Genomic DNA, 24,300 nt, shown 5'->3' with positions numbered 1-24,300 from the left:
TGCCGAGGCCTGCTTCAAGGAAGCCTAGGCCTCGGAAGCCTGGGCCTACAGTTGCCAGCGCGGATCGCCCATCCTAAGAGGGTATCTTTGACGGAGTGTTTGGCCTACGTTCCAGGGCAACCAGTGTCACCTGTTCACTGGCATTTTGACGACTGGGCAGAAAACCAGGGACTGTCAGTTGCGGAGAGGCCGAGACCTGGATACTACTGACGGAGCATATCGGAGAGGCGAGGCCTCATTGGGTGAGAAGGGCACCTGCCCAACTACATAATAACTGAAGTGCAGGAAGGTGGATCTAGTAGACTCACCATTGTTGCTTGGAGGTTAACACGCCACGTGCAGGGATACGTTGTATCCGGCAGTGACTGTGCATTACAGGAATTGGCATTTGTGTGGCCAACACGCCATACTTCCTTTAACGTTCATTTCCAGTTTACTTCTCCCCATTGGATTACAAATTGTTTATGTGCACCAACTAATGCTAGCGAAGAATTTAGTTAACAGGAAAGGAACCATTGCAAGGCTTAGTCAAGTAAGGCTTAGATCAACTAAGCCACCATAATAGGACACGTGTCCCAGGACTGCTCGCTAGGGGGAGTTAAAGAGTTATAGACTTGTATACATAGATTAATTACTTCATACTCATTTTGTACAGTATTGCTGTTCCTGAGAGCTGGTGGAGAGCTACTTCAGTGCTGATAGTACTGTACTGGAGGGACCCCTCCACCGTGTTCTTGCACAGGTCTGTATTTTGGTTTGTGATATTTGAACCTTTTCTCAATAGTTATCATTGACTCTTGCAGGGCCCTGTAGGCAGTCAACTGTATTTGTTTAACTTTTGTTTTATTTATCTTTAAAGCGGGGGTTCACCCAAAAATAAACTCTTTTACATTAGCTACATCCCTCCAGTATACTGCTAACATCTGCAGCATGCTGTTTTGTTTTTTTTGTACTTATCGTTATACGAGCCCTTGTTATCCAGCTCCGAGCGGGGGGTTACTTCCGGGTATAGGCGTTCCTAAGCTGAGAGGAGTTGATTGACGGCTGCTAAAGCGCGTCACGCCTTCCGGGTGTTTACGGCGCCTGCGCAGTCAGCTCTACACGGCAGGCGCAGGCGCCGTAAACGCCCGAGTGTGACTTTGGGTTTTTTCGGAAAGCGTGACGCGCCTTAGCAGCCGTCAATCAACTCCTCTTCGCTTAGAAACGCCCATTCCCCGCAGGATTCCCTGCTCGGAGCCGGAAAACAAGGGCTCCTATAACGATAAGTACAAGGGGAAAAAAAAAAAAAAAAACAGCATACTGCAGATGTTAGCAGTATGCTACAGCTAATGTCAAAAAGTGGATTTTTGGGTGAACCTCCGCTTTAAAGTAACTTGCGATTTCCCCCCCCCCCCCCCCAAAGTGCTAAGTGTGGCAGCGGAGGGGGAGGAAGCAATTTCAGCATGACGAAATTAATATTATTATTATTTTTTTTTTTTTTTAGGTTAACCCCCACCAAAAATTTGTGGAAATGTTTGTGCAAAATTAAAAGTTGTGCTATTTACTTTATTAGCTGTGAGCTGTCTTTTTCACTGCTGTAAACTGCTTACTTCTGAGGCACATGCACACATTTCTGTATGTGTAAGAATGCCAGGTTGTCTTTTGACATTTAAAAGGAATTGATATTTTATGGACACACTGTTCTTGCCCATGCATAGAAACATTTCTCAGAATGTCTGCATAAACCAAAGCATCCACTAGGGGGCAGTGTCCACACAGGAATGTAATGCTAAATATGTAATGCTAAATACAGCTTTGCTTGTAAATTCTATGATTTGGATTGTAAATTTTGAATGCTGAACTGCCAACTAAATTGTAAAGGTTACCGTTAAAGATTACCATATATTTCACTGCGCATTTTATAGTAATTTTACAGTAAAAATTCTGCCTGTTGAAAGTATAGAAACATGCTTTTCATTTCAAGTCGTTTTTCTCACCTGGATTTGCCAGCCTGCTGCTTGTGGGTCCCAGTATTTGGTAGGGGTCTAAAAAGAAGAATAGATCATGTTAAATGTGTATTCTACTTTGTGGATTCCTCAACTATGTGCGGTATATTTTCTGTGCCAGATTTTTCTTATTTATTGTGCATGTGAACATGCCCTCATTGTCACACTCCTCACTCCTCACAGTGCGGTTTCTATGCAAATGACAACTTAAAATCAGCGTAGGTTTAAATTGGTCATACACAGTTAGATTTTTGAATCGAACATTCATATGGAAAACCTGAAAATCATCAGAACATTCAATCGTGCTATCATTGAATCAACTAATTTCATTCAAAAGCCTTTAAAATTTTGCCCAGGCCTGCTACTTATAATCTGTATGGTTTTAACTGAAATTTGACATTTGATGGACAATTTGAGGAAAATTTTCCATCCTGCCCCTTTGAATTTGTTGGTCACTACAATGACAATCATTTGTTGATTGACCCAGCCAACCATTGGATAACTGAACGAATGTTAAAAAAAAAACGCTTTTTTGAGCAAAATTCTACTGGCGTATGGCTACATTTGGGAAATCCCCCTCCTCCACAGTACTTAGACACAGGGATAGGTTGGTCAGTAAACCTAAAGTATAGGAGGGATCTTCGCAGATCACTTTTTATCAAATTGCAGCTTTAGGCCTCTTTCACACGGAGCGGACCGTTTTTGTGTGTGTCCGTCGGCTCAGCGGGGATCATCCGTAATCCCCGCTGAGCTGTCGGCGGACAGGGCGGTCCCCGCACACTGTGCAGAGACCGCCCTGTCTTTCCTCCGCTCTCCCCTATGGGGAATCGAATGAAGACGGACCGTCTGTCCGTCTTCATCCGATCCGTTCCTGCCGGACGGAAGAAAAAATAGGGTTTTCTTCCGTCCGAAAAACCGGATCCTGACGGACGTGGATGGTTGCGGACGTTGGCAGATGCTCCATCCGCTAACGGACGCGATCCCATAGGGATGCATTACAAGTCCGTAAACGGACTTGTAATAAACGGACGATTGGTCAGCCAATGTGAAAGGGGCCTTAGGCTCGATTTACACCACTACGATGCAATTTTGATCTGATGTTCGATACATTTTTGTAGTGTATCTTTGTTGCGTCTTGGTTGCACTTAGGATGTGGTTTGCACATTCTGTGGGGCCAAATTGCACTGTATATCACACCAAAGTAGTACAGGGACCTTTGTTCCAAAATCACTTTGCAGAGTCGTATTGATGTGAAAAGGCACCAATCTGATTTCCTTTGTTATGCGATTCTGTGTGACTGAAATTGCATCTAAAAACCATACTTGCTTGAATCAGGCCTTTCTGTAAGACATATTGGGCCAGATTCATGTACAATTCCGGCGGCGTAACGTATCCCATTTACGTTGCACCGCCGCAAGTTTTCAGCGCAAGTGCTTGATTTACAAAGCACTTGCCTGTAAACTTGCGGCGGCGTAGCGTAAATCGGTCCGGCGCAAGCCCGCCTAATTCAAATGGGTGTGTTAAATTAGGCACGTTCCCGCACCGAACGTACTGCGCATGCTTCGTTTTGTAATTTCCCGCCGTGCTTTACGCGAAATGACGTCGCACCAACGTAATTTTTTGAACGGCGACGTGCGTTACATCCTTTCCTATTCCCGGACGACTTACGCAAAAAAAAAAAATATTAAATTTGACGCAGGAACGACGGCCATACTTTAACATGACTGGTCTAAATATAAGCCATGAAATAGCAGCCGTAACTTTACGGCGGTAAAAGCCGACTAGCGACGACGTAAGAGAATGCGACGAGCGCGCGTAGCTTCGTGGATCGCCGTAAACAGCTAATTGGCATACCCGACGCGGAAAACGACGCAAACTCCACCCAGCGGGCGCCAAAGTATTACACCTACGATCCGAAGGCGTACGAAGCCGTACGCCTGTCGGATCGAAGCCTAAAGCTGTCGTATCTTGGTTTGAGAATTCAAACTAAAGATACGACGCGGCAAATTTGAAAATATGCCGGAGTATCAGTAGATACGCCGGCGTATTTCGACTGTTAATCTGGCCCTTTGTTTTTCCATATTATCTATTTTTAGTTTTCTGTTTGCTGGTTATTTATATTACAAATAAACCTAAAATGTAAATATTCTATTCCATTGCAAAAACTAAACAAATTCCTGAAAAAAGAGTAGCCAGATGAAGGAATCACCCAAGTCCCTATGTTTATCTTGACTTCTATATACATATAGATTTTGTTTTTTGCCATTTTTAAAAAGCGAACGCAAAATAAACATTTATCCATATTGGCCTCTAGCTTGTTTAGTCCTAGGCCTCATGCACACGGAGGCACAGATCCTGTGTAATGACATTCCCGGGACCCACTACAGCCACCCATTGAGATGCATTAGAACATGTGCCTGTAGGCAGTTCATTTGGGGATGCCTGAAGCACTTATATGCAAACTATTTGCGTTTTAAGTGTGTGCGTCATCTGACTTTTTTTCTTTAGAAATAGAACATGTTTTATTTTTTTCCGATGGGGGAAAAAAAAACGATAATAAATTCCTATCGTCTGTGTGCAACTCCGGAGAAAAAAAACACGCATGCTCGGAAGCATTGAACTTCATTTTTCTCGTTTCGTTGTAGTGTTTTACGTCACCGCTTTTTGGACGGTCGGAATTTGGTCTGACAGTGTGTATGCAAGACAGCTTGAACGATCCGATGGCCTAAAAATTCCATCGGATTTTAGGCCATCGGAAATTCCGATTGTATGTACAGGGCATTAGACTGGTTGAAAAAAGACACAAGTCCATCTAGTTCAACCAATAAAAAGGGAAACAAAATTAAATAAGTGGCTGTATATGGTGTCTATGGGTCCCAGAGCCATCCCAACTGTACTGCTGTGTACAACCATATACAAAAGGCTTTAGTGTCCAACCTGTTGGCACATGTAACCGGACTAGCTGTGTGGAGAACCTCCAAGAGTCCCACTTGTGAAGCAGCAGTGTGGTCTTACCAATTCTTTAAAAAACACATATTTATGAAGCACAGCGCCGTGCCACACAAATGAGCCTTACGCCCCAAAGCAAGTGGATCCCTTTTCAATTAAAATTAAAAAAAGCTGAGAGGAAGACGTCATAGTCATGTGATCTTATAAAGTCATGGTCATGTGACTGTTCCCACCTCCAATTGTGGAGATATCTCTGCAGTGTTATGCGGTTAGACCTCTGCAGGTTACAGTGGACTACAGTCTGCATTTTATGAATGGGTTGTAGATTGCAGGTGCAGTGTGGAGTAACACTTTGGGGTCCAGCAGGTTTGAGGAACCACTCCGCACCATAAGCAGACCCCTTGACTGATGTGCAAATTATTACTAAGACATCAGTCTCTGATGCATTCTTCCACCTTTGCCTTATAAACAGTCTCTTATCATATTGCGGAGAGTAGTACCTGGCTGTGGACGCTGCTGTTCTGCTTTTGGATTCACATTTTGTGTTCCCCCAACTGGAGGACCTGTAAACGTAACACATCATTAAATTACACAAGGTATACATTGCAATCTAACATACTTCATTAAGTCAGCTGTAATTACAGGAGTAAAAGAAGGGTCATACATGTCAGACAAAAGTTTATGGACACTTGACCATCTCACCTATAACATCTTGGTGGATATCCCATTCCTAAACCATGACCATTAAAATGCAGTTGCCCCCCCCACTTTGTGACTGTAGCATCCTCCACTCTTCCAGGAAGGCTTTCCACAAGATTTTGGAGTGTGACTTGGCCAAAAGAACATTTGAAGGATCATGCTGATGTTCGTTTTGATCCAAAAATGTATGACCCATTCTACTGCCAATGTTTGTTAATGGAGATTGGAAGGGGATGTGTTTAAATTGATGCACCTCAGTGTGGCTAAGACACCTGAACGCAATCATTTTGAGTAGCGTCCATATACTTTGGCTGTATAGTGTATTATGTATGTGGTTATTGCTCTTTTATGGGCACCCTGTGAAGTAAAGAACTGTACAGTGGCTCAGTGTTTACTGCTTCTGTTCTGTAGGACTAGGGTCTTCAGTTCAAATCCCCACTAGAACACGATCTACGTGGAGTTTGCGTGCCTTGCTTGCTCAGCTTTTCTCTGGATACTCCTCCCACAAAGTCATCTAGAGCCCAGGGTGAACATGCCAAACTGCCCCCCCCCCCTCCAAGATGTATGAACATTATGTGTTGGGGAAAATTCCCCCACAAAAACACTGAGCAGTTAGTTTGCAAGCTTACTCCCTAAGCATAAATTCCCTCGCCGCCCAGTACAAATCCTCCCCACCCCTGGAAAAATCGCGCCTCCGAGCACAAATCTTTGTTTTCCCATTTCCCAAATCCCCCCCCCCCCAAAAAAAATGCCCCCCCCCCACCACTAATCCTCTACCCCTAAAATTTCCCCTCCTAGTACACATCTTCTCCCCCCCCCACTTAAAATTCCTCCCAGCCTAAATTCCCCCCAAATCTCTCCTCCTAACACAAATCCCCTGAAATCACCACTCTTAGAACCCCCCTGATTTCCCTTTCTAGAACAATACTTAATGCCCCCTGCCTGCCCTCGCCCCCCTTTTATGGCTATTGCTGTTTTCACTCATAATCCAGGGTTTGTGCAGCGTGCCGTCCCGTATATAGCCGCATGACACAATTGTTCATGCTTGGGCAACCATCTGCCAGCAGAAACACCTTGGGTGATCAGATGATGGAGGAGTATCTACTTGTATTGCTTTTATTTATTTTACTAGATCTGTCAATTTTGGTCTAGAGAATAATGTTAATGTTATAGCTGCTTTTTACCAGCTAACAACAGAATATCTCTGTTGTCACTGAAAATAAAAGTGTATAGTTGTAAACTGAGGACGACACGCATAGATCTGTAGACCCTTCTGCTCCCAATGTGGCAGAAGCAGCACAACCTGATTTAATGGCAGGCTTTAATCTTACATTCAAATAATAAATATTTCATTTGAGGGGGTCAGTAGGATTTTGTTTTGGAGGCTGTGGTTTTATTTAGTGCTGATAGCCTGAAATGCATTGTGTGACTGATTTTATTAGCCAGAGAATTATGGTGTCAGTTTATTGAGGAAAGAGCTATTGCTTGACACCCTGCTGTCCGCTACGCTCCGGTGACTGTGCTGACTGAGTAGATATCTCTTTGAAGCAGGGTGCTGTGCAGTGACCCCACATCCTCAACGCTTCTCTGGTCAATCCATGATATGATATGACAACAGGACTGACAGATCTGTGCCACTGAGCAACAACCTCACTTCCTCCAGATGGCCACATGCTTAGAAAAAGCTCCTATACCCTGAAATATGGTCCTGATTGTATAACTATATATTTATCCATTCCTTAAAATTATTTTATCGCTTTAAGTTATGTAAAACAAGTGCATTTATCCTTTTTGCGCCTTCCCTTGTCCTAAACAAACCTAGTACCCACTGCCTGCAGGTGTTTGTTTACATTCATCGCCATAAGTCTCACTGTCCTGGCTGTGCATAAACATAAGTGTCTTATACATTTCTATGTGACTGGGTCCTGACGCCAGAGAGGATTGGAGGTGGTCCCATTAAAGTCTTTGGTGCTGTAATTGGCAGAAGTGGCCAAAAAAGTGAAGACTGAATGTAAACAAATAGTGGAACCATGGTTATCTGAACCAGCTTATTTCCTGCACTTGACCAATGATTATGTAAATTAATTGAATTTAATAATACAAATCCCCAGGCCTCAATCTATGTATATCAGCTACATCTCAAAGTGAAAGCTTCAGCTACAGTCCCCACCTATTGGCCACATCCCTCTGATGTGTTTCAACTGGATTGGGCATTATCTACGATTAGGCCCAATCTGGGTTAAATGCATTACAGGATCATTACCACCAGCTGGGGAATGGTTGCCACCGCATCCCTTTTAAAACTGAACACATAAGAATTACACAGGTTCTGTGGCTGATTAAGGTGGTAACTAAACTCACTAGGTGAATTATTGGTATTTAGGGCTGGTTCACATTGATGCGATGTCAGAGATTGCATGTGATTCGCACCGCACTGCAGTGAAAATCACATGCGATCTCTGTGCGATGCGATTTCAGCCATAAAGATCGTATGGCTGAATTTGCATCAAACTCGCACAGGACACTTTTTTTTTTTTCAGCAGCAGAATCGTATAGCATGGGTGTTCATGCGATCCAATTCTAGTCCGAGTTTGCAGATCGCACTGCCAGCTGTTCGCATAGGGCAGTGTGAACTGCCGCCGAGAAACATGCGATGCCCACAGTGGATTCGCAATATATATTTTAGTATTAAAATAAAATCTGTCAGATTTTATTGGTGTCCCTGTTTTAACTGAGAACATTTCCCTTTTACTTCTTGTACAGGTAACAGGTGACACATTTTAGGACAGGAAATTGGCTAAAACTCCCCTATGCAGGCCACTGGAAGCAGTTAAAACAAGGGTGCCTACACTTCTTTACTCTGTACAAAATTGCAAAAAAATTGCCTGGAGTTGGACTTTTTTTGGTTCCATTAACATAATAATCTGATATGTGCAGGATAAGCAGATGACTTTCTTGAAAAATGAAAGAGGTGACTTACTTTTTGTAACAGACGAGTTCACATTATTTCCCCAGCCCGATCTCCGGACAGACTCATACAAGGGTTCTGTTGAAGACAAATATTCTGTGTTTGTTTTGTTTTATAGTGATAGTTTTTTTTATGTAGGCTAGATACACAATGTTGGAAATTTTGAACCTAGTAAGGAGGAACAGAATTGTAAATTCAGTACATATTCAAAAATAAAGTATTTTGTTTTGGATAGAATGGAGAGGAATTGGAACCCCTGACTGTTTTTATTGCCATCAGTGCCCCTGTTAGGGAGATTCACCCTCTCTCTCCAATGTACTGGGAGCTATAGATATAGTAATTATTGATAGGGGTTCCTTAAGTCGATATTTCAAGAGTTTCTCCAAGTTAAAGTCTGACCCAAAACATTTTAAAGTTCATTACCAAAATTTTCATTTTTTTCTCCTGGAATTAGCGGGTTAACTGAGTCGGCGATCGCTAGAGATGCAATGCCAGAGGCTCAGACACCACCCACGTAAATAGAGATTGTTTTAAGAAAAGAACGTTTTCAGCCTGACACAACTAGGGCCGACAGCCAAAGCTAGAGCTCAACGTCTGCAAAGCATAGAGAAAAGTGCTGCTGCACAGAAGACATTTAGAATTTTTTTGTCTCCCCGGAAACATTACATTTTCCACACTTATGGCTTCACTCCCTCAGAATCCAGAACTTCATCAGATTAGACTCCCAATTCACACAGCTCGGAGGACTAGCCCTGACTTGGCTGAAAAGCTTTCTATTATTATATGCACTTCTGTGCGATGCAAACATGATTGGGTGTATTGTTCATAGATTATGAGCTACCCAGATGCTAGGTGGGCTTTGTATGTGAAAACAAACCATTAGAACCCCATGCCCTCCAGCACACCCCCTCCCCCCATGGGTGGTACTCAGACAGTTGGGCTCCAGTGTTCATGCAGAGCGAGATAGCTCCCACCAATGAGGATAGCCTCCATCGGATCTCCACGTACATCCTCCCCCGGTACCAGCCAATACGGTCCCTTCTCCTCTCGGTCAATCAGGTCTCAAGACACGCTTCCTGATTGGCCAGGAGGAGAAGCAGGAAGACAATGGCATATATTAATTTGCTATTGTCACACAACTGGGTGGGCTCAGGACGCAGTGCTCTGCGCCCTAAGCCCACCCTTTTTTTAATCCAATTAGAGCCTCAGGCTTCCAAAAAAAAAAAGCGCCATAGAAATTCATGCGTCGGGTGCCCTGCATTTAGGTTAGGGGCCAGATGCTTGGATTAGGGGTGGAAGCGCCCCTAATGGAGCGGCCGCCCCTGCTCTAAACTTTGGCCAAAGGGCTGGATGTGGCCCTTTGCTTCCCTTTATGTGGCCCTTGGGGCTCTATTCCTCTTTCATACAATGCATTATTTCCTCTTACTGACACCATTGATAAGGCACCATTCTTCTGTCCATCAACATACACCAACACAATTCATCATTTCTCTCATTAAAGCGGAGGTCCGGTAAAAAATAAATAAATAATAAAATTCAGCAGCTGCTAACACTGTAGCTGCTGACTTTTAATAAGGACACTTATCTGTCCTTGTCGCCAGCGATGTCGGGCCCTTCCGAGGCCGATCCTCGATCCTGGCAGCTCCAGGCGCCACCATCCACAGTAAGGGAAACAGGCAGTGAAGCCATGCGGCTTCACTGCCTGTTTCCTACTGTGCATGCGTGAGCAGCGCGGCGCTTTGTGAATGGGCCGGCTGCTTTCTGGGATACACACAGTTCTCAGAATGTAGCGCGCCCGATTCACAAGAAGAAACCGAGTGTAGGAGGAGGAAGAGAATCCACCGCGGAGGATGAAGAGGCAAATTCGGGACTTCCGCATAGCAACAGCTATTTCGGCTAAGTAAAATTTTTTATTTTTTTTTTAAAAATATCAAATATTCCTTCTAATGATATGAATGTTGGGGTTCTATTCCTCCCACAAATACCAACAATAATGCACAATTCCTCCTCCTACCGACCACAGCCGCTATGTAACTTTTTTTACTCCTACTGACACACCAATCCCAAGGCATTTTCTACTCCCATTGACCATAGTGGGCCATTGGCCCTCCTAAAGTCTGAACAATAATAAACTGGCCCTATGTTTAAAAAGATTGAAGGCCCCTGGTATAGATTATTATTTTTTAGCTGTTATTTTTTCTTCATCTACTGTAAAACCACGAATAAAACACTAATGCTCCTAAAATCTTTTAAAAGCTACTAAAACGCTGCTACAAGCCAGCACAAAAAAATGTCCAATATCGGCATTTTTCACCCAGCTTTTATTTTGAGCTTATAAAAAATGCTAGTGTGCATGGACCTTAGGCTTAATGTACACTCGCCTACACTGGCAGCTCCTAAACTTGAGCTTTTGGTGTGTTTTTTTTAACCAAAGCTTCTAAACTCAACTCAATATAAGCTCATAGGCTTTTAGCAAAGTTTGGGAGCTGCCGCGTTTTTAGGTGAGCTTCATGAATCATGTTGAAGAAAGGGACGATTTGACCACCGACCTCAGTAAAACGCGACAAAATCGTGGCACGTTTTTGCCACATTTTACTGCAACCGCTGTAAATATTGGCTAGTGGCTACATAAAGCTGGCTCCATGCACACTTGTTTTGAAAAAATGCCAGTTCCCTTGGCAGAATCCCCCCCCCCCCCCCCCATCTAAAGCTGTTTTGTACTCATGTTGAGGCGCATTTAGGTGTGTTTTGCGTCTTTTCTGCCAGAAGGCTCCAACTGAAAACGCAAACCAGAAGTTTTTTGTTTGTTTTTCTGCCTCCTAAACGCTGAGCTTAAAATATACCTATAAATGTCCTAATGTGCATGGACATTGAGCTGCTTCAACAAGGATTAAAAATATGCAAAACTCCTGTAGACCTTTAAGCCCAGTGTGCATTGACCCTAAATAAGGTGAAGCTCTGCCCACTTCATGCTGGATTTTTTTTTTTTCTTTGCAAAATGACCTTTCACCTCTTTTACTAAGCTAACAGAAAATCCCCTTCCAAAGTAAAAATTCCCATTCAAAGTGAACAGCCTATTTGCCTTGTAAATCAACCTTATGCAATCAATGAGTGGCTCCATAGCAAACACCCAGTAATATCACAAATGGTAATGTTACTGGTTATATTTGTTAGCCCTGAATAAGGAGGGGTCCTAATCCCCATAAAATGTGCTTTTCGTTCTTTTTGTCCATACAAACAAAGTCAGGAATCAAAATTTTCAAATGTAAGGCTGCACTTCTCATTGCATGCATACACATAAGTTCCCAGCCCGAGGAACCTTCACCCTGCCTGATACTTTGAAATGCACCTTTATTTGCTGAGAAACCGTTTTATTCATTAATACCTAGCCAAATGCTACGTGTTCAGGTGAACATGTTCAGTGCAAACTTTTTTTATGCTTTTTTTTTAGCAGTGAATGCTTATTCCTCTGATCAGCCCATTACTGAAATATTAGCATTGGTTGGAACTGGCCCATGGGCTTATTTAATCCTGGATAAGAGAACTGCCTTGCATTACATCCCAGATAAATCACTGTTTACTTTCTGACTAGCAGAAAATGTTTCTGTGTTTTCTTCCACTATATGTTTCTGCTAACAATTCATCATGTTTTGGGCCAATTTGTACGTACGTCACTAGGCCACCCAAGTACCTCTGCTGGGCACGCTCCTTACTGCTGGCAAGCAACTGATCCCTCTAGAGCCACCGTTCTGCTAACGTTAGAATATATTTTAGTAAGCGGGAGATGAATAGACCCTCTGTACTTTACAACCGGCTCTCACAGAACAGTTTCCATATGTTAGAGCAAGCAATTGTATAATAAATAAAGGGAAAATACCCACTCACTCCTCAGCCCTGGGTAACTCTAATTTGTAAGTATTGCTGCACTAGAAGAAAAGGTATACAGGCAAATTAACTCTTATGGAGCCAGGTCATTATACTTGTATGTATAGGGTATACAGTGGGGAAAATAAGTATTTGCTCCCCTGCAGATTTTGTAAGTTTGCCCACTTACAAAAAAATGAAGGGTCTATATTTTTTTATCATAGGTGTATTTTAAATAATAGAGACAGAATATCAACCAAACATCCAGAAAATAACACATGATACAAATGTTATAAATGAAGTTGCAGTTCAGTGAGTAAAATAAGTCTTTTTACCCCCAAGCAATACATGACTTGGGTACTTGGTGGAGAAACCCTTGTTGGCAAGCACAGAGGTAAGACGTTATAGTTGGTGATCAGGTTTGCACACATCTCAGGAGGGATTTTAGTCCACTCTTCTTTACAGATATTCTCTAAATGGTTAAAGTTTCTTAACTGTCACTTGGCAACTCAGTTTCCTCTCCCTTCATAATTTGTTTTATAGGATTAAGGTCTGGAGACTGGCTAGGCCACTCTATGGCTTTAATGTGCTTCTTCTTGAGCCACTCCTGTGTTGCCTTGGCGGTATGTTTTGGGTCATTGTCATGCTGGAAGACCCATCCACGACCCATGCAGCATTGAGGGGCCAATGGAAGGGGCTGTGTATTGTAAAATCTTAAATGAGAACCTTCTTCCCTCAGCCAGAACACTGAAGATGGGTCGTGGATGGGTCTTCCAACATGACAATGGCCTAAAACATACCGCCAAGGCAACAAAGGAGTGGGTCAAGAAGAAGCACATTAAAGCCATGGAGTGGCCTAGCCAGTATTCAGACCTTAATCCTATAGAACATTTATGGAGGGAGTGGAAACTTCGAGTTGCCAAGAGACTGCCAAGAAACCTTAAGGATTTAGAGAAGATCTGTGAAGAAGAGTGGACCAAAATCTCTCCTGAGATATGTGCAAACATGAAAACCAACTTCAATAAATGTCTTGCCTCTGTGCTTGCCAACAAGGGTTTCTCCACCAAGTATCTAAGTCATATATTGCTTGCAGGGGTCAAATACTTATTTTACTCACTGAACTGCAACATTATTTATAACAGGGATCCTCAAACTACGGCCCTCTAGCTGTTGAGGAACTACACATCCCATGAGGCATTGTAGTTCCTGAACAACTGGAGGGCCGTAGTTTGAAGACACGTGATTTATAACATTTGTATCATGTGTTTGTTTTTTTCTGGATGTTTGGTTGATATTCTGTCTCTATTATTTAAAATATACCTATGATAAAAATTGTAGACCCTTCATTTAGTTGTAAGTGGGCAAACTTAAAAAATCTATAGGGGATCAAATACTTATCTCCACTGTACGTTGTGTTTTATGTTCTAATGTAAAGATATGTGTGCATGCTTACCAAGTATCACTTTGTTCTGTTGGATATGTTAATGAGGATAGGTCTGTGCAGTAATATGTTTTTTTACATATGTGGTAATTATGGCTTCATGTTTGCCTAATGCATTTTAGATAATATTGAACTTTTAAAAAGGTAGGTTTTAATTGCCTTTTTGGCTATATTTTATTTCAAAGTTCATATGTAAAGACCTCAATCTCTACCATTGGAATGTTTAATTGATGGTGTATCTCTGGACCCCATCAGCATTCTGATTTCAAAATTCTAAACGACTCTGATCATGGTTAGAGAATCCATACTATTTTAGAAACACACTGTCAGGACTTGGAGCATAAAAGTCACATTGTGATATATTTACAAAAAACAACTTTGGCCAACTTAAAAAAAAAACTAAAGACCAACAACATCAAGCTAAAAATGATTGTTTGCTGTGGACAACATCACCAGTATGGAAGAACTTGGGTATTGCTTGGGATTTCAGTGCAGTAGAAGCAGAGTTGTCGGCTTAAACAGGAAGCCAAGATCACTGGATTTGTGGCAGATCAACAGGTACATTTCTGCACTTGCAGCATTTGTAAAGAGCCAAAACAGGTAAAATATTGCATGCATAGCTATCTCACATACAATAACCTACTTTTACTGCCTCCCGATAGAAACATTTAGTGTAATCAATAGTAACAATCCTAATCAGGGCATACTATTATCAATCTCCTCTTCATGCCCACTTTCGCTCCCAGTTAGAGGCTGGCAATCACACATGCTCAATGCCCTACCCTCCTATGGATACAAAGAATTTAGATAGAGATAAGACCACTTATGCACTACAAAGGGTGCAACTTGTACAACCAACTCTGGCATTAGAAACAGTTTGAAGAGTTAAATAAGTTACAGGGTTTTGATTATTTATTTATTTTGGTACACACAGGGCATACAATATATTCACCAAATGCCTTAAAATATTTCAGATGCTACAGGAGTTTCATTTCCCAAATCAAGTGTTATCAATATCTACTTGTAAGACCTTTCCAGACATTCTGTAATACTACACAGAGGTTGTATCCATCCTCAACCTCTCTAATTTCCATGCTGGCGGCGACCTTTGTAAAATGTGACATACACTTTGACAAAGATGGACCTCGCCAAATAAGCCTGCTAAGATACTCCTGACATTAACAGGCTGAGCACCAAGGCTTAAGAACCAGCTATGTCAGAGCTACAAAATGTGTGATTATTCTTGTAGTTTTTCCATTTAAAAGATATGACAGAGCCCGAACAGAATTCTGGGAGAAGGTTTGTGGTTAAGGAGAGAGACTTAAATGCTTAAGAATTTGAAATAGAAAAAACATCTCTTGTGCTTAAGAAAATGTCTTTCCAATTTTTTTGTTCTAGAGCAGAAAAGAAAACCAAGTGTCCTTTTGCGTTTTTTGTAGGTTTAATAAAATAGTGGTCCTTTCACTGGAAGAAAGGCATAGATAATCGTTACTTAGAACGTGTCCCAGACAGCCTGTCAGGTTTAATTCCACATGCTGGAGTCCGACTCTGGGACAAGCAGAGTTGGGAGGCTCCCTTGTGAGTTCAGTTTCCTGCCTCCCCCCCAACTTTAACACAACCGGTCTTTGTTTCCAACTTCCCGTGAAAAAACACAGTGGCCAGCCGCTGAGGTGGGTCAGAGAGAGAAATCAGACAAAACATTAGCAGCGGAATTTCAAAGGAAAACAATAAAAAAAAAAAAAAAAAATGAGAACGAAAGAATGCAAAAAGAGAGACTAAATATAGAGATGTGAACTGTATCGGTTTATGTAGTTTAAGTCACGGGCTGGACAGGTAAGCAACAGACAAAAAAAAATGAAAAAGAGAAGTCTGTTGGGGGTTGGGTACTTTTTAAATTTCGTTCTTGCCTAATAAAGGCTTGGTATTATCTACCATTACTGACCTATACATGGCTGCCACAGCTGTAAGACATCAATGTATATGTTACTTTATTAGGAATACTCTGATTCCTATCACAGGTACATTGAAAATATAAATATACATAAATGTGTCATAATTGTGGGGCTATACTATAAAGTAAGATAGTGCAATCGAGAATTTAAAGTTCATTAAAAGAGATCCATCCACACATAAGCAAGACTGTGATGCGTTTGATGGCGGGTGGGTCCACTGCAGCAGTGAATGAATGAGTGACTTGTATAGCGCTACACATGCAAACCAAATCGCCTCTGTAGCAGTGGTACTTAAAGTAGATGTAACCCCCAGCTGAGTGGCATTTAGTTTGTTCTGTGCAGTGTGTAGCATGTGTATGTAAAAGCATTGAATTTACTCTTGCATCCAAACCTGAGATTAGTATCTGCTATTGTTCACCATAGCTAAGCTGTGAAAAATTTACAGGAGGAAAATTGTCGCATTTCAGTTATAGCAAATAGAAAATGGGCATTTCACAGGGTGACAAAATTAGATTCAGGCGCACGTATTTCAGACATGTAATGCAATAGAACTCGCTGGCAAAGGTAATTCTTCAGTTGGTTAGCAGCAAAATTAAAGCTGGGCTTACAAAAAAAAAGCTGATGGTTAAACACCATTAAAGCCGTCACTGTATTCATAAACGTTTTATTTTTTTTTAACACAAAATGCTTGTTTTTTTTATCCTTTGCATGTCAGGGCTGCTGATCTTTTGCAGCAGCATCATGACTGGCGATCACTATGCCAATTCATTCCAAAGGGGCTCAGTAGGGTTGAGGTCAGGGCTATGTGCAGGATATTTGTGTTCCTCTATGCCATAGGTGTCAAATACAAGGCCCGCGGGCCGAATCCGGCCCTCCAGACCATTTCATGTGGCTCTCGCACCTCTCCTCCAGCCTCTTACTTTCTGCTTTAAACAATGCATCCAGCTTCTTCCCAGCAGCAGCATAAAGAAAGGGGGATGCACTGTGATGTAAAGGAAAGTGTGGGACTTAACTTCTGATGGTGGGGTGGCTCTTGACATGTAAGGGGAGGGGATGCGCTGGACATCTAATTTTACAGATACAACCGGCCCTTTTGAGGGCAATCGTAATGCTGATGCGGCCCACAATGAAATTGAGTTTGACACCCCTGCTCTACACCAACCTGCTCAAGCCATGTCTTTATGGAGCTGGCTTTGTACACAGGGCCATAGTCATGCTGAAACAGAAAAGGACCTTCCCCAAACTGTTTACTCAAAGTTAGAAAAGCACAGTTGTCTAAAATGTCTGTGCATGATATAGCATTAAAAGGACCCTTTAGTGGAAACACATCAAATCCATCACTTGGAACCCACCTATTTTTGGCCATATAGTGTAAGAGCCTAGTCTTTATAATAAATGCATAAAGTGCCTTAAAGTTTGTGGGTGTCCTAGAACTATTGGTGGGAGACAATGATGGCTTGCCATGAAGTAAGGTCTTCAGATGAGCAGTCTTGCATCTCTTCATTGCCATTTATCCCATTCTTTACACATTAGATGTTGTCTTCTAACATTAATGTAGCACTACCCTCGAAGGAGCTGCTGGTTTAGATTTGGGTTTTGCACGTTGCCTCTTAGTTCGTTGTCCAAGGAAGAAAGTCTATAGAAATTTCAATGTCCACACAAGATGTAAAACCTTCAACTGTTAGGTTTTATTTTTGCTGAATAAAACTTGTGAAGGAAGCAGAGAGTTCAGAGAGAAGAGGAAGGTTCAGGTACGCAGCACAGAATGCACAATAAGTATTCAAAGTTCCAATATTCACCACTCTCGCCTGAGTGGGTATTGCTCACCTGGATAGACCCCTCTCACATGGCCTAGCAGCCGGAATGATGCACAGACAGTATGAAAACAGGCTTTGCCACAGACCATCTGAGAGCAAAAGATGGATAGTCAGGGAATCCTCTGCCACAGGATTTCAGTCCCAAACTTCCTGCCTTACAGCAAAAAGAGTCTTTAAGCCGATCTGGCGGACCGTAAGACAATTGAATAGTGGATCCCTTTTATAACGAGGTCACCAGGCCTATCCCGAGACATTAGCTTGCCTTGCTTGGTCTCCTCCCAGGGCAGGTCCTCCCCCGGTTTCCTTCGTTAAGCCGCTTCCCCCACTTGGATGGATAGCTTTGGATCCCTTCTAGAACCCTAGGCCCCAGCCAGCATAGCTGGGCCTACTTGATAGGAATACAGCCTCGGACCAACGTGGTCCCCGGGGCTGGAATAGCACACACGTACCTCGCGCCAGGGGGGCCACGAGGTGAAGGACACCGAAAAACGGCATCTGCCCCTCAAGTATCCCATCCCAACATGCACAGCCGGGGAACCACTCCCACTGGGCTGCTGTCGAGAAGGGTCACTTAACACACCATGGTTAGCCCGAGTTCCAACATGGGCCTGAGGTGATAACGCCACCTAAGGCAACAGGGGAAAACTTCTATCAAGCATAATCATAGCCAGAACAGAGGCTAATTTCCATGAAATTAGTAAAGTCTGAGCCCAACTATTGGCTCGGACACCCCCTAAATTTATAATAGCGCCCCAGGCAGTATTTTAAACATTTTTTTGTTTGCAGGAGCCTGTAAAGCATTGTACCAGCGATCAACAGATTGCTGGTGCTATGCAGGTCTCCTGCAGACCTGTCATTGTATAGACTTGCTCATACCTGGTACAAGGAAGCCGATACATGCTGACAGGAGTGCTGTGAATGTGACATGGGCGGAGTCCCGCACGGCCATGTGTGTTTGTTGATTTCTTTTTTTTTTTTACATTTTGACAGGGTGAAGAAGATCCCCACCCACTAGCTGGCACAGCAGGGGAGCGGGAGGTGCAGGGGCTGGTGCATTCATAACTTGTTACATCGTGTATATAGATGTAACATGTTATGAAAGGTGAACTTATCCTTTTAAGTTTGGACAATAAAACCTAGAAGCGGATTGGTTACTATGCACAGCTGCACCAGACTCTGTGTGCACTCGTTTCAGTAAATGTTTGCATAGTATAAATATGCTTTTTGTAGAATCCTTTTGTCCTGCACAATGAGTAAATATTTCAATAAAATGTAGCGAATGGAGCAGGGGCCACTTTTCAGGAACACTGTGAATTGCTTTGTACAAAGTGTGTTTGAACATTCTGACATAACCGTTCTCTCTGCTGCGTCCTCACAGCAAAATAAGATCCAGAAACCAAGTTTACAGACTATGATTAATCCTTCCAAAGCAAAGTGTATAATTGAAGGTTTCCTTGATGAAAATAAGCCTCCATCCAAACATTTAGCAAGTTAAGGTTCTTTTGATTGAGTCACTGGGCCGTGTAATCTGTTATTTAGCTAGCATATGCAGGCAAGAATGTAAGCAACCAAAAGTAGTGGTTCCACCCACTCATAAACTTACTTGCCAAACCTCAAGATATTGATAGAACAGGTACAGTGCAAACAGCAGCCTACGGAATGCTAACTCTGGTGCAGAGAGTCATTTGCAGGGTAAAAATAAGCCTTACCATTACCAAAAAATGACCTCACCTTTTCCTACTACTTTTACACACATACAGGGCATCTGTGTTACCCAGGCCTCAGTCAGCTTGCAGAGTGTGTGAACTAGTTAGTGCTGCAGGCTCATATACAACACACAGCAGAATACAGCTAAATTCAGCAATTCTTAACCAGTGCCCCTGTTTGTGACGGGACAAAACTTGTCCACTGAGTTTTGCTGAGCCAACAGAACTCGAAGACAGACACAAAATCGGGAAGGGTTAAGTGGTGTGATTTTCAGGAAAGTGATTGAAGAGCAAAAGTGTTTTGCCATCAGCGAAATTAAGACAAAAGGAGCAATTTTTAAGCATGGGTCAAATAGCCGACTTCTGTCGGACCGGTTGCCATACAGATGGGCCAAATGTCACCCAACATACTAGGCTTTATATTACTCATTGAGCTCTTTAAGTAAAATGTGCTTGGGAATGATTTAGAAGGTGTCTTTATGGCATATTTAGGATAGTTTCATCCTGTATTTGTTTTTATTTGCGTTTTTGTTTACATTTTTTGTGTATATGATTACTATTTGTGCACTGTCAATTTTTTTTTGTTTTACCTAAATTTTTTATTCTGTTAGCCCCTGTTCACATCAGTGCAATTTGACCGTTCCAAATTGCATGATCAGGCACACCCCATTGTCGGCAATGGAACTGTTCAAATAGCTGCAACTCAGAAAAAGGTTCCTGCACTACTTTTTGCCGATTTCATTGTGACCTGCATTGTGACCTGTTGTATGAAGTAGCAAGACACAATGAAATTAGCAGTGTAAATTGCACTTATGTGTGGCTTTGCTATCGCGCCGAAGTAGCGCTATTTCATAACCGCACTGGTGTGAATGGGAGCTAAAAGAAAAATGTAAAATAAATGATGCTAATGAGGGGCTGTTTTTGGTACTGGAACATGTCAAGGATGGGTGAAAGGAGCTTCTATAACCATCAGAAGACATTTAAAACCCACTGTACTCTTACAAGCCAAAAAAAACACTTTGTTGGGGGCCAAAAAAAATATTCAGTACATCCTCTGCAATATATGCACATTCACCGTGTTTTAATACTTTAAAAATATGCAGTTACAAAAGAGAGCTGGTAATCTGCCAAAAATCCAGTGTGCTCTTCCTGTTTGGGTTGTGCTGTACTTGCATCCCAAGCAGTGTTGTCAGCCCTGCCTGCTGGACTACAGAACTCTGCCTATCCCCTCTCCACATTCATACACCAATTTCCTTCCTAGCAAAACAATGTTGCTGCTTCTTTTTAGCAACCCAGAACACCACAGCACATAGTATGTCTGCTTGTTATGAATAGGGCATTGCACTCTACTGTACAGTGCATTAGGGTACTGTTAACAATGAATTTGGCCTTTTTTGAGACTGAATTTAAAATATTGAGTTCAGTACAGAATTGCAGCAGGAAGCCTACTGCAGAAAATATATATATATATATATATATATATATATATATATATATATATATATATATATATATATATATATATATATATATATATATATATATAATATATATATATATCTCTATATATCTATCTCTATATATATCCGCATAGATCCCAGAGAAGAGGGATGGCATTCAATACTGCAGTGTATCATCCACCCCTTTCAACTCGCGTTACCAGTCTACATAGAATAACACATTACTGAAAATATGCTGTATATTGAAAAAAACCTTAACAAGATCCTCAGATCTCATGGGGATTTACATGGAGAAGTCTTTGAACCCCCAACTAGTTAAACAAGTTAGAGAGAAATGCCAGGCAAAGAACGAATTGTACAGTTGAATCACACACAGCTTGTCAAAAGGCTTGTATTAAAAAATGATAAGTGATTCTCCTCTTTGTTAAATGGCAACACTTATCAGAACCTGCAATCGCTTAGAGTTAATACTTTTTTTGGACCACTGATTATTCACGAAGAGGGCAAATAAGTCATGGAGCTGGAATAGAAAACAGTGGTGAGGTATGACCCTGTAATAGCAAATAGTGAGGAGTCACAGAGCAGTGGTGAACAGTGATAAGCCATGGAGATGTAATGGTGACCAGTGGTGAGCAATGGAGCTGTAATAGTGATCAATAATTTAGCCACAGAGCTTGAATACTGAACTGTGATGAGCCATAGAGCAGTAATAGTGAACAGTGATGAGCTATGGAGCTGGAATAGTGATCAGTATTGAGTCATTGAGCTGTAACTGTGCACAGAGATGAGCCATGAAGCTTTAAAAGTGATCAGTGGAGCTGGCATAGTGATCAGTGGTGAGCTATGGAGCTGTAATTGTGAGGAGAGGTGAGCTGTAACACTAAAGTGGTGAGTCGTGGAGGTGGCATAGTGAACAGTGGTGTGCAATACAGCAGGAATAGTGAACAGTGCTAGTTAGTGGAGCTAGAATATTAAACTAGGTGAACTGCATAGCTGGAATTGTGAGCAGCTATAAATCTGAAACCATAAATAGCTGTGAGCCATGGAGCTGAAATAGTAAACAGTGGTGAGCTGTAACTGTGAGCAGTGCTGAGCCATGGAGCTAGAATAGTGAACAATAGTGAGCCATGGAACTGGAATAATGAACAGTGAACAGGGGTGAGCCATGGAGTTAGAATAGTAAACAGTCGTGAGCTATAATACTGATGTGGTAAACCATAGCGCTGGAATGGTGAACTGTGATTAAAGTGCATTAAACCAAAAAGCAAACATTTATTATATCGCAGCTTACCAATTCTCAGATGTTATGGCTTTACTATTTTTTTTTTTTTTTTTTTTAGGCTTTCTTAATTTTATTTTCATCTGGTGACCTGCCCAGTAATTGTTGTTTTTCAAAAGAACAAGCTCTCTGCCAGATGTATCAGTTTACAAGGATGAGACAAACCATTTACCACTGACGGGGGTTCTTTTTTTTTTTTTTCTCCTAAATAGCTTTCTTTACCTTAGTGCAGTCCTCCTTCACTTACCTCATCCTTAGGTTTTTCTTTTTAATGTCCTTATTTCTTCTGAGAAATCCTCACTTCCTGTTCTTCTGTGTGTAACTCCAAACAGTAATGCAAGGCTTTCTCCCTGGTGTGGAGTGTCGTGCTCGCCCCCTCCCTTGGACTACAGGAGAGTCAGGACACTCACAGCTCCTTTTCTCTATCTGCAACTTAGAGAGCCTCCTGACTCTCCTGTAGTCCAAGGGAGGGGGTGAGCACGACACTCCACACCAGAGAGAAAGCCTTGCATTACTGTGTGGAGTTACAGACAGAAGAACAGGAAGTGAGGATTTCTCAGAAGAAATAAGGACATTAAAAAGCAAAATCTAAGGATGAGGTAAGTGAAGGAGTACTGCACTAAGGTAAAGGAAGCTATTTAGGAAAAATAAATTGTACTTTTACACCCCTTTAATGACTGATAAACTGCAATATAGTACATTTTGGGTTTAATACTACTTTAATAATAAATAGATTATTAGATAGCAATTTCCCTTTTTAAATGATTGGTGTGCAGCAGATTTTAATATATTACCTGAACAAAGCGGAGCAGCACCTGTCAGTCATTTGTAGCGCAGAGAGGCAGGAGGACTGGGGTGGATGCCAGAGAGATTGACTCAAGTAGGGAAACAATGCAAGCTACTATACAGCACGTGCAGTTTGTTGGGTCTAATTTGACCAAGCTGGAGGGACCTCTTTACGCTCACCATCAAAGCCAGGCCCAAAATAGGTGCTAGATAACAGGCTTTTGTCTTGCTAATGCACTTTGTTTCACACAGTGAGGCTCCTACACCCCCAGGTAGAGAGGCGCCTGGAGAGAGTCGGAGTGTGCCAGCACTTGAGCTCACGAGCCTATTATGTGACAGACAAAAGCTGCACCTGCAGGCGGCCAAGTGAGATTTACTGGATCTGCCTGCTTGCCTTCATCCCAGGCAGCCCGACAAGAATTAACCCTCACCCGTCCTTGGTGTTTTTTGGATGGCAGAGACCAGTTCTGGTTATAGATGCAACAAAACAGACCGCAAACTTCAAGGTGTAAACCCGGTCACTAAAATCTTATATAAACTTTAACGGGGTTGTAAAGGTTTGTTTTTTAATTGCTAAATTGCTTCCTTTAAGCTAGTGCAGTGCTATTTCACTTACCTGTTCCTTCGATTTCCCTTCTAAATGTCATTAATCCTTGTCTGAAATACTCACTTCCTGTTCCTCTTCAAGGAACTTGCCCCCATCATCCAAGCTCTTTATGCCTGGGGGTTGGTCATCATGCTCGTCCCCTCCCTTGGACTACAGCCCTGCGTGGAGACGCTCTTTATGTTCACAGTCGTGGAGGCAGGGGATAAGTGGGCATGTCTACGATGCTGTAGCTCCGCATAAAGTGTTATGAGCGTGCTGGGGAGGTGGGAATCTGTGTGTTGAATAAGCGGCTTGTGAACTAGCAAGCCTGAAATAGCAATGAGAACTATGCTCTGTCTCGTTCGGTCACATGGCCGAAAAGCGGAAATGCGCATTCGCAATGCCGCTAAGCCTCAAGGGAAATGTAGTTCCCTTGAAGCCGTGACGTCGCAAGAGTAAACCTTGTAGGAGGAGTTTTCATTCTCCTTTGATTGTCCTATGAGGCTGCAGGACACCCAACCCCCTCTGTCTGGACAGTGCTGATCACACTCTCCCAAGTAAAAAAAATGCTCTCTAGCAATACACACCATACTGAGCATGTGTAGAGTGCCCCAAAGAGACTGTTCTATCAGCAGATAGACTGGGGACTGGAAGGAGGAGAGGATCAGTCGAAGACAGAATCAAACGGCCTTTTTACACAATGCGAAGGATTAACCCCTTAGGTTCCACAGGGAATATAACAAGTATTCTTTACTGCATATACAGACTATTTTTTACTGTTGTGGGTTTAATAACAATCTAAGACTCA

The 24,300-nt window shown here is 42.2% G+C and overlaps 1 protein-coding gene across 2 annotated transcripts in view; it reads right to left on the bottom strand.

Moving 5' to 3' along the window:
- Positions 1-24,300, bottom strand: part of FLI1 (Fli-1 proto-oncogene, ETS transcription factor) — a 92,988-nt gene that overhangs the window by 3,941 nt on the left and 64,747 nt on the right. For both annotated transcript variants that reach the window (XM_040326204.1, XM_040326205.1), the window contains exons 6-8: positions 8,614-8,679; positions 5,435-5,497; positions 1,977-2,024 (exon numbers count right to left, since the gene is read on the bottom strand). In XM_040326204.1, the coding sequence (XP_040182138.1) occupies positions 1,977-2,024; positions 5,435-5,497; positions 8,614-8,679 (177 nt within the window). The remainder of the gene's footprint in view (positions 1-1,976; positions 2,025-5,434; positions 5,498-8,613; positions 8,680-24,300) is intronic.

Source organism: Rana temporaria, chromosome 10, assembly GCF_905171775.1.
Source record: "Rana temporaria chromosome 10, aRanTem1.1, whole genome shotgun sequence".
Taxonomy (NCBI): Eukaryota; Metazoa; Chordata; class Amphibia; order Anura; family Ranidae; genus Rana; species Rana temporaria.
This window is presented reverse-complemented; position numbering and strand designations above follow the sequence as displayed.